Source organism: Pseudopipra pipra, chromosome 5 (assembly GCF_036250125.1).
Source record: "Pseudopipra pipra isolate bDixPip1 chromosome 5, bDixPip1.hap1, whole genome shotgun sequence".
NCBI classification, from domain to species: domain Eukaryota; kingdom Metazoa; phylum Chordata; class Aves; order Passeriformes; family Pipridae; genus Pseudopipra; species Pseudopipra pipra.
The window spans coordinates 48285086-48295758 of record NC_087553.1 but is presented as its reverse complement, the minus strand read 5'-3'; the positions used below and the strand labels follow the sequence as shown (position 1 = coordinate 48295758).

Here is a 10673-nt window from a genome sequence, read left to right as displayed (position 1 = left end):
CAAGATGCATGCATTAGCAAGTGAGGAGAAACAGGCTCTTTTAAAATGTGATTTGTCTTTCTTTTTTTTTCACCTGTGAATGAGATTAATCCTGTCCTGTGTCACCTCCTTGACATAAAGGAAATTTAGACAAAGAGTTCATATGTAGATAGCTGCATTATATATATGGGTAGATAACTCCCACTGAAAATAAACTCCCTTTTGAATAAAATCCACAAAAATGAGTGTGTGATTCTTTATCAAAAACCATTATCAGAGCCCAGAATCTAGCAGGAATTAGGTCCCTAGTCATGTAATGAAATGGAGATGTATAATAATTAATACTGAAGATGCCACGATCATATTTTTCCCAGTACAATATCAGGTTTAAGATTTATTGCCCTCTTTTGTGCCACACCATTGATTTCTGCACTTGGACCAGGAGTTCTTCAAGCCACAGCTGGACAATATGAAGCACTGATCTGCAATATCCATTTAAGCAATCAGGCTTTTTGATCCTGTGCCCTTTTTTCACTGCACCTTTTCTGTGCTCTCAGGTGGTTGGATCCAATTTTGGATCCAATTTGGCTCAATATTTTCCTCCAAAGCAGACCTCCTCAGAATAGTACACTCAACACCACTCAAACATTCATTTCTCTACTACATGGAGGAAGATAAAAATGCCTTAAATACTCTACAGATAGTTGTATTCCCAAACACGTGGTACTTGATCTTAACTCAAAGCAGGTCTTAGGTATCTCTTAGAGATTTTCCATGCTCTTAAAATGCAAAATGAAATTAAGCTGGAGGAAGCTGAACTAAATGTGTTTTTAGCATAAAGCTTGCTGCAGTCTGTTAAGAGCCTTTTAAATGGATCCTGTAGTGAAAAAGGCTTATGGGTTGCTGAGAAAGCTTTAATGGTACTCTCAACGGAAAAGTAATTGAAGAGATGGGTGAAAAGGGCACCCTTTTTCTTTATTTCAGTCACAGATGCATCAAGGCATGGAAGCAGCAAAACATTTTCAGTACCTATTTGTTAGAACTGAAAGTAAAAAACATCAGTCCTCTACTTCTAGGTACCAATGCAGTAGAAATACTTAGAAAAAAAAATGGTGCATCATTTGCAGCTGCTAACTTTAGTATCTGCTTTGATAAATTTCATTTTATACACAAATGAATGAAGAGTAAGAATGGGAATTTCCTGCTAGTTGTTTAGCACTCACCTGATTTCCAAATGAAGAGAACTGATGAGCCATGATTTGATCTTCAAAGGTTTAAAGCAAAGGTCTTTAAGCTGAAAAGAGTATCAGCTCAAGAGTTTAGTGGGAGTTTTCATACTGTGAGCTTAGAGTGCATGGAAATATCAGTGCACATTCCCATAAGGTGCTTCCCTAATGTTACAATTTGAAGTACAATATTGTATTTTGCAGCAATATTTTTGAACAATTTCTGAAGGTTTCCCAGTTAAAATTTTTACATGAAAATGAAGACCGTGGATACCAGTGGCAGAATACTCTATTTATTCCTGTGCAATGCACTGAAAAGCTCACTGTAGAATCTGAAAGTGAGCACGCAATTCAAATGTGTTAAAGAATGCATTAATCAACAACAAAGTTAGTAAGAATTATTTGATTGTAAAGGTAATACTTATTTAAAAATGTGTCAAGGGAAAACAAAAAATGAAATAGGGTAACAATCACTGGTTTACCCTGGGTAGCAAATATGTTGGCATCATATGATATACATCATATCACGTATTTCAGAAAGCAAAATCACACTAAAACTAATTCTATTTTTTTGTGAAAATGTTTTAATCATTAAAAGCAGTAAGCATTGCTGAAACATTCAGATTCGACAAGAGGCTGGGCATGCTGCGTTTGGAATAGCGCGTAACAAGAAATTTTTGAATTATGTATACGTAATTCAAGAACCTTTTACTAAAAATAGTCTTAGAGTATGTCTTCCAGTTCAGCTAATTAATAAGTACTCTATCATATTTCCTTCTAAGGTAGTTGCTTCCTATGTCAAGAACTGTGGAAATATTTTATCCCTGTAAAATCATAGAATCAACTGGGTTGGAAAAGACCTCCGAGATCATCAAATCCAACCCTTAATGATATGGTCAGCCAACTACGCATTCATATGTTCATAGCTGAGCTTCAAAGTCAAGATAATTTCAATTATAAACAATTTTATATTTGATCTTAAAATAACATTTTAATAATAAATTCCAAATAACTGCTGAGAGTCAAGCAGAGGTGTCATTTTATATTGTGTTCTGACAGTGTCCTGACTAGTAGAAATATCTCCCAGCATCTAGTTAGGGACTCCCTGAGCAAGAGGTACTTTCTATGTGTTTGATAACCTTTAATGGATTTCTCTATCATGAATTTGCCCATTGACTCTTGAAGGTACATGAACTATCTGGAAAAACCTCCTGCCTCAGACTATACTGGCATCTGCACTTGATATGACAACTGATGAAAACAACAAAACACTGACTGAAAACACAAACCATAGTGTATCCATTTGCACTAGACAGGAAAAACCAACCTCATGCTGGTTTTGGCTGGGGTAGAGTTAATTTTCTTCTCAGTGACTAGTATGGGAGTGTTTTGGATTTGTGCTGAACACAGGGATGGTAATACAGAGATGTTTTTGTTATTGCTGAACAGTGCTTACACAGAGCCAAGGCCTTTTCTGCTTTGCATACTGCCACATCGGCTAGAAAGTTGGGGGTATGGAAAGTTGGGAAGAGACAGATGACAGGTCAGGATAGGTGACCCAAATTGACCAGAGGGATATTCCATACCATATGACATCATGCTCAATACAGAAAGTTGGGGGAAGAAGGAAAAAGGCATGGGGGGGACACATTTGGAGTGATGACTCTTCCTAAGTCATCATTATGTGTGATCTTGGAGATGGCTGAACACCTGCTTGCTCATGGGAAGCAGGGAATTAAATCCTTGTTTTGCTTTGCTTGTGTGCGTGGTTTTGCTTTTCATATTAAACTTCATCTCAACCCATGAGTTTTCTGGCTTTTACCATTCTGAGTCTCTCCCTCGTCCTGCTGGTAGGGGAGTGAGTAAACAGCTGCATGGGTTTTGGTGGCTGGCTGGGGTTAAAGGATTCCAAACCCCCATCCGTGGAGACAGGACTGGAAGCACAATGCAGCCAGCTCCGATGCACAGCGGATCTGGTTGACAATCAGTCCTGATGCAATCTGGTATGCACTAGGAAACCCATCAGCTGAACAAATATCCTGCCTTTTTGTGTGCGTACAATATATGCAACTTACAGAACTGGTTTGTACTGAAATATAAGAACTTGCAATATTATGTGTGAATATCCAAACACGTCAGTATGGTCCAATTGCCAAAAAATGGCCACAATACAGTTGAGTCCTTGCGTATTTGGATTTTCATCCTCACTGAATGAAACCACGGCCGCCGCAATCCAACGGCCTCGTGCGCTTGGACACTCAAACTGTAAATACAGGCGCTGAAAGAGGACCAGACCAAGCACATTATTTTAGCAGAGGGTCTGCTCCGTGCCTGGCACCAGATGAACCTGCCAGGCCGCACAGCCGAGCACCGCCGCAACCGCGACCCCTCCGGGCCGGCGGGGCGGCCGCTCGGGAGCACGACGGGCCCCGCGCCGGCCCCCCACGTGACCCGGGCGGCTGCGGCCCGCCCCCCGCGGAAGGAGTAAAGGGTAAGCGGGCACAGGCGGCCGGGGGCGGGCGGAGCGATGGGAGCCGGGCGGGCTCAGAGCGCCGCAGAGTCGGGGCGGGGAGGCGGTGGGGGAGCCTGCTGGGGGAGGGGGGAGCGCGGCCGGGCGGGGGGAGACGTGGCTCGGGGTGGGGTGGCGGGGAGCGACCGGCGCCCCGCGGCGGGCCCGGCCGTGAGCCCGCGCCGGGCGCTCCGTGCCGCCCCCGCCCCGCCCCTGCCCCGCCCGCCCGAGCCGCCCCACGGGCGGGGTCCCCGCGCGGCGGCGGAAGCGCTGCTCCCGGCGTGCAGCCGCTGGAGCCTCCCGGCAGCGTGTTGGGTGTAGGGCTGTTCCCTTCTTCCTCTTTCAAATTACCGAGATACCAGTGCCCAGGGGGAAGGGACTGGATTAAACAGAACTTGCAGAGCCAGCAGTGAGAAGCAGCGTTGTTCTCCGCATCCTCTGCCTGTCAGAGGCGGTGCTGGAGACGGTCGTGCCCCGGTGCCGGTGGAAATGTAGCATGTGCGGGGGAACAGGCTGGGAAGCGACTCCGGAGTTGTGCTCCCGTTCGCTGGCATCACGTCCTGCACCTGGGACTTGTGCTGTGCGCTGCTTTTGGTCCTGGACTGGATGCAGTTCTTACTTAACATATTTTCCTGCTTTATTAAATGTCTGTCAGATATCATGTGTGCCCTATGATGAACACAGTTAATGGCAGTTACCTAGTATTCTGATGGAGGGGCTTTCCTGTTACCCTACATCATGAACATCTGAGAGAGAAATTTTTTTTTTTTTGGTTTATAATGATACAACTTCTCTTAAAGTGGCTGCTTTTCTGCATCTGTTCTTAGTTAAATGCTTCTCTGTGTAAAGGCTGCAATGCTTGAAGCTGAAGAGATTTAGCCAGTTCCTAGATAGGTCCTGGTGTTCCTACCTTTTGAAAGGAAAATTATTTTTTTTGGAAGTTGGTGAAAAGCTTAGATAGAAAAACTGCAGCTGTAGACTAACTTTCTAAAAATCTTTTAATTAGCTAGTATTCCATTGCAGGTTTTTTTTGTTGTTGTTGATTTTTGTTTTCTTTTTTCTTCATATCGTTGCTGTTCTGAGCACACTGAGATACCAAAAAAAAGCAAAGGTGGTCTAGGAAAGCTGCTTTACATCCCTCTAAATAACTTTCTTGTACCAACACATTTTTATTTTCTTTTTATTCCCCAAAAGCATATGTCACACATACTTGTTCATTGTTCAACTAGGAAGAAAATAGAAATTGTCAACAGAATATACATGGAAGACAAGTATTGGGGATTTTCAGGTTAAATGAAATAATTTCTCTAAAAGACTTCAGAATTAGGCTTGATTTTTCCATTATGCAGCTTTGTAACTGAATCCATGTACATTTTGTGAAAAAATGTAACATTTTTAACTACTCTGTTTGGGAAATTTCCAGGAGTCTTCCATTTAATTTAATTTCAAAATTACAGATTCTTCTGTTTAACTTGTATGTTGTTACTGAAATAAATTTTCTTTTGGAATTGGTGGTAAATAACTATACACGTGGTATAGTAGTGGGTGGTATACAGATCCATGAGAATAGTACTTTTAATCTTGCTGAATAATAATTTTAAGATTCAAATCACTTCACAGTTGGAATTTTATATTGAAAACTTTATAAGTTGACCAATGTGCCACAGATTTCAGCTATTTCTGGAAATCTGTATCCTTATGTTTGCTGTTTAGTTGTTTTGCTTGTTCTCGAGACCTGAGAAATTTATATAGCAGTTGAAATTGTCACAAATCCCAGACTCAAAATCAATATGGTGGGGAATGATTGTTACTGAATAAACTAGGTATGCTCTTAACAAGTCCCACAGTGGCCTCTTATGTTCCAGGAGAACCCGAGTTGTTAAAATAAAGGAAGTTATTTTCGAAGGCACAATTTTCTGTATTAGTTTGTACATTTAGTGTATTGATATGGCACAGACAGTAGAGAGTAAGGAGTTGGTTTGTCAGGCCTTACTGCTGGATGATTTCATGGGAATAGACTGTTGGGGAGTCAGTTCTAATTTCCCTGCTTTGAGCAAGCATGCACAAAACTGCCTTTACAGTAGCTGTGGGAGAACTAGTTATTTTTGTAAAATATGCTGAAAATTGAAAATACCTTTCAAATGTTTCTTGCATTCATTTGTTCTTGTATTCATCTGATTTTCCATTAGGCTAGAAGAAACTTCCCTGTTCCCTACTAAATGTACTTGGTCTTAACCCAAATGCAGAAGCTTTAAGAAGAATTCATTTCTGACAATATTCATGTTTAGAATTGAATGCTGTTATTCTTAGGCTTCTTATTGAATGTAATATGAATACTTAATGTTATATATTGTGGTTAAAACTGAATATTCCTTTTTTGTTGTTGTTTTTGCCTAAATTGAGTTCTGGATAATCACAACTAAGAGCACAGGTTCATGGTACTGGAAAGAATCCAGAGACCTAACTAGATAAATGTGCAAATTCATTTAAATTCAAAGGTTATGCTATTGTTTACGGTTAATATAATTTACAAATTCAGTGAGTTTTGAAGCAACTGCTCATTTATGCAGTCTACTCAAGACCAAAACATAACAGCAGCTAGTAGATGTTCATAAAGAACACTTAAAATCAATTTATAAAATTAACTTACTTAACATGCATTGAATCTTTAGGCTCAAAGCAACACAGGACTTTCAGTTGTAAAAAGCTAAATACCTGTTATGTTGCTCTCTTAAGTGATTTCCAAAATTGATGTAATTTAGTACTTTCCTTTACTTGCAATATATATTAATGATTATTAGAAGATGTAGAAACATGAGTAAAACCAAATATTGTAACTTTTATGTTAGAAAAACTGGTACTCTGTCACCTGTGTGATGGTACGTGGAACATACTGCATTACATCTAAAGTTTAAGTGCTCTGAAAAGATCTGATTTGTAACAATTACTGACTTTTTTTTTTTTGTATTGCAATTCTTTTTCTTGATGCTTGTATGTATAAAATGGAATAGTGAATAACTTTTCAGAACTGAGGAGTGGCTGATTACTCTCTGTCCTGAACTTGTTGTTAATTTGATTGCTGAGTGAAACTTTGATCTACAACTGTATTTTCTTCAAATTTTTTTTTATGTTTGAAGAGTCAGATATTTGGTTTAGAAGTACAAGTTTGTCCATGAGGGTAAAATTTCTATACTTGAGACACAAAATTAATTTTTAAGACTAGTAATATGAATTTCTTTCCAGTTGCAACCAACATGTGAACTGAGCCTTTGTACATGAGATAGATCCCAATGATGGGATGTAATAATATTAAATTAAAAGAAGAATCGGTTCCATATTAAATTTATTTTTTTCCCTCCAGTAATAATTCTGTGACAGATTATGTTGCTGAGTCTTGTAGTTTAAGCTTTTTTATTTGGTTTGTGACCTGAAAGCTCGTTATGTTGATCTGTTTTTTTCTGCTGCTGAGAACTTCTCTGTATGTTATAGCTCTGATAAGATTACAAAAGTGGATTTTTATTGTTGTTTTTCTTTATTGTGGTATATTGGAAAAAAAATCCTGCATATTTCATAGTGATGGGAGCTATTATATGAAAATTGTAATTGCTTTAATTCAAGTTTAGGCATAAAAACCGGTACAAAATAGAGTTGAAGCTAACAAAATCTGCTGCTTTGTATTTGGAACAAGCAAAACATCTAGGCATCAGGATAAAATGACTGACTTAGAAGAAAGAGAACAACAGAGCATACATGTGTAGTTGCTGAAACTGTTGATTAGGTTAGGATTTGTTGTTTCAATGACACAACAGTTGTTTCCAGGACGTATGACATTTCCAAACTCACAATAGAGTGCTATTCTTTAATGTCTGTGTGCCAGGGGTTACAGAGAGAGTAGTATGATGGAGGAATAGAGTGAGCAAAACCTGAATACAGAGTATAAATACATTAGTGGAATAGACATGTTACCACTATGGTGGAATAATACCAGGATGAAGCTGTCTTTATTGAAGGATACATGAGAGATCCTTCTGGAACTAGATAGTATTTTTAAATGAAAACTTAAATACACTGATCTATATTGATTATTTTAACTGAAGACTTAAGTGGACTTGTCTATTTTGATTCTTCTGTGGCATTCATCACCATCATATCTGTGCATCAGCCTGTACTTGGATAAATTTATGTGATTTAAATCAGCCTACTAAAAGGTCTGCATACTTGTACCCTACAGTAATCCATGTAATGTAGAAGTTATTGAAATGTACAACTAAAGTGGGAAGTGAGTCAGGCTGCATGGCAGTAGTTAGCTCAGGCCTTGTATCATGAAAGGTTGTAAAAGGGGCACATGTTGAAAAGATCACACAAATTCTGATACTGAGCAACATCCTGTTCCTCATGATTGTTAGACTAAGTATAATAACCTTGTCTTCCAGTTATACCAGTCTTAAACCAAAAGCTTTTGTTCTCAGTTTTATGTTTCATAGGATGCAATAAAATTGGGCTCATTCATGTATTGTGGTATTTTGTATTATGAAAGTCTTCATTTTCAAACTGCATATGCCTGAATTCTAATGTGGTGCCATTGATTTATAGAAAAATGCATATCGTGACAGTTGGTTATTTCAATGGATTATAGAACTATATATAGATTCGTGAACAAGATCAAATAGGTAATTTCAAAAAAATGTAGCAGTCTTGGCAGGGTAGGTGTTTTGCATATAGGTTGTAATTCCCTTCTTCCTGTTCCCTCACATGCCTTTTTGTAGAAGCACATCAGGGGCCTTTCTATTTCCTTTGTGGATGACTGCTAATGCCTTGTTTTTACAGCTATTTTTCCTATCATACTTCTGCAGGTAATTTTTAAGTACCTAGGTTTGCAAATATATTGTAACCTGGGGCTTTGTGAATTACTTGGTGATTTTCTACAGGCTGTTTGATAAACTGTGTCTTCTAATGTGCAGGCAAGTGTAAGAAAAAGTAAACAGTTTATACATAGAGAGCTATCTAAATAGTATCTCTTCTCCATATGTTGTAGTACCCACGAGAGGCTCATTATAATACCTGGACCTTTTGTGCACCAAATACTTCAGTCCAGATAATGCTGTGCTCCATCTGCCTTAATCTCTGAGCTGCACAATATGAAATTCTTAATGCTTTGACCTGCTATATGCTAGCATTTTTGAGCTTGGATTTTTCTTGTCCATGTTGCCATTTTAAACAATTTTTCAAGGTTGTTGCTTTGAAATTTTTCAGTTCTACTGAATTATTCTACTTTATTGGTTTTTTTTCTCTAAACCAAGTGTGACTTATGAATGTTGGAAAGTGTATGAATCTCTAAGTTTTTTTTCCTACTTTTTTGATTTTTTTTTGGTTGGTTTTTTTGTTTTTGTTTTTTGTTTCTGTTCTATCTTTAAAGTATTGTGATTGTTGATCTTATTCAGGGTGTCACTGACTGGGCAGAGATCCAGACATATAGGTTGGGGAATTTATTTTTTTTCAGCAAACAGTACTTTGCTTGCTTCACTGACATGCATTTAAATCTGCTGTCAACATAAACCAGATACTGCACTATATTTCAGAATTTCACTCCAGAAACATGATGCTCTTAAAATCTGCAGATGTTTTAGAAATTTCTAAGAGCAGAATATTAATTCCAGGAGTAATAGCTATCTAATGTTTTATTTATATATAAACAAATACTCCAACCAGAATTTTTTTCTTTTATTTTAAGGATCTTTGTTGTGTCTACCCTTTACCACCCTAAATTCTTTCCCGTGACTGCAGTAAATGCTTATAATTACTTTTTTCCCTTCTTTTCTCCTACAACCACCAAAATGTAAGAGAAGACAACACTGCAGATTTTAATCAAACAGTGTTTATCAGTTGAAGATTATCCTTTCACATGTAGAGTTACTGGTAGAAGATAATGCTGCAAACTGCCTTTCTGCTGCTTAAGTTCTAGCTCTTTCCCTGTGGCAGTGCAGGACAACTTGAAGCACCTCATACTGAAAGAGTGATGGGTAACCTTCCATTTACTGGCAGCTGGATGGTGAACTGTTGTGTCACTGGCATGGCAACTTTGCATGTGCACACGCTTATCCAATGGTAAATGCTTGTCTATGCTTTTTGGAGGGGAAAACTTATGAAATAGACCTGGCAAAAATGTGTGCACTGTTCAGTGAGATACTGGCATGTAGTAACTTACCTTTGTGTTAAAAATATTTTGTTATAAGAAAGGATTCATGAGGTGGAAGCAGCAGTTTAAAGGGCAATTGCCAGCTGGTGAAAGGCAGCATTTCTCATAATAAAACTTCAGTTATGTAAAATAGTCTTGTACCTTGGCAGCAGTACCTGGATATTCAGCTTGTTTTTCAGAAGTATGACTAATACAATCAAACAACTTGTGTTTCCGTGTACTTTGTAGGTATTTTTCAAGCATGTTCAGTGGTTCAGGGTTAAATAAATAGATGGGAGATAGCATAATACGTGGTGAGTTGGAGTGGGATCATCCCGTGTCATTACTTAGCTGCCCAGTCAGCCAGTATGCTTTTAACTTTCTGAAGTAGTCGCAAACAAGGACTGATTATGTTACTGTGTGTCCCTCTGATATATATGACAATTTGAATTGATTTTGCATGTTTGCAGTTACCACAAGTGTGGAAATGATGCATTTGAAATGCTTCGGGTGTGGAAGTATTTAATAAAGATAAGCTAGTACGTTGCAAATAGCCTTTCTTTATTTAACACAATCCATCTTTGGGGGTCAGAAATTAATAATTACCAGTGTATGGAGAGAAAATAATTTATAACTTTTTTTTTTTCCAAATGCATAGTTAGATTTTATCTGGTTATTATTTAGCACAGGATCACAAGAAATGTTCAAATTAGCTAAAGGATAAATGTCAAGTATCAAGACGTTCCGTATAATAGACATTTAAATTCTGATGAAGATTTATAGT

General features: G+C 38.2%; 1 protein-coding gene across 6 annotated transcripts in view; it reads left to right on the top strand.

Annotated features, from left to right (window-relative positions):
• Positions 1–3603: 3603 nt before the first annotated feature.
• The window catches only part of IMMP2L (inner mitochondrial membrane peptidase subunit 2), a 414978-nt gene continuing 407908 nt past the window's right edge, over positions 3604–10673 (top strand). The window contains exon 1 of one of the 6 annotated variants that reach the window (XM_064655971.1): positions 3604–3696. Coding sequence is in view for 5 of the 6 variants with exons in the window: in XM_064655973.1 (XP_064512043.1) it covers positions 9817–9819 (3 nt within the window). In the remaining variant the exon portion in view is untranslated. Of the gene's footprint in view, positions 3697–9074; positions 9820–10673 lie in introns of those variants that run through there. The other 5 variants (XM_064655973.1, XM_064655974.1, XM_064655972.1 and 2 more) reach the window with 5 other exon arrangements.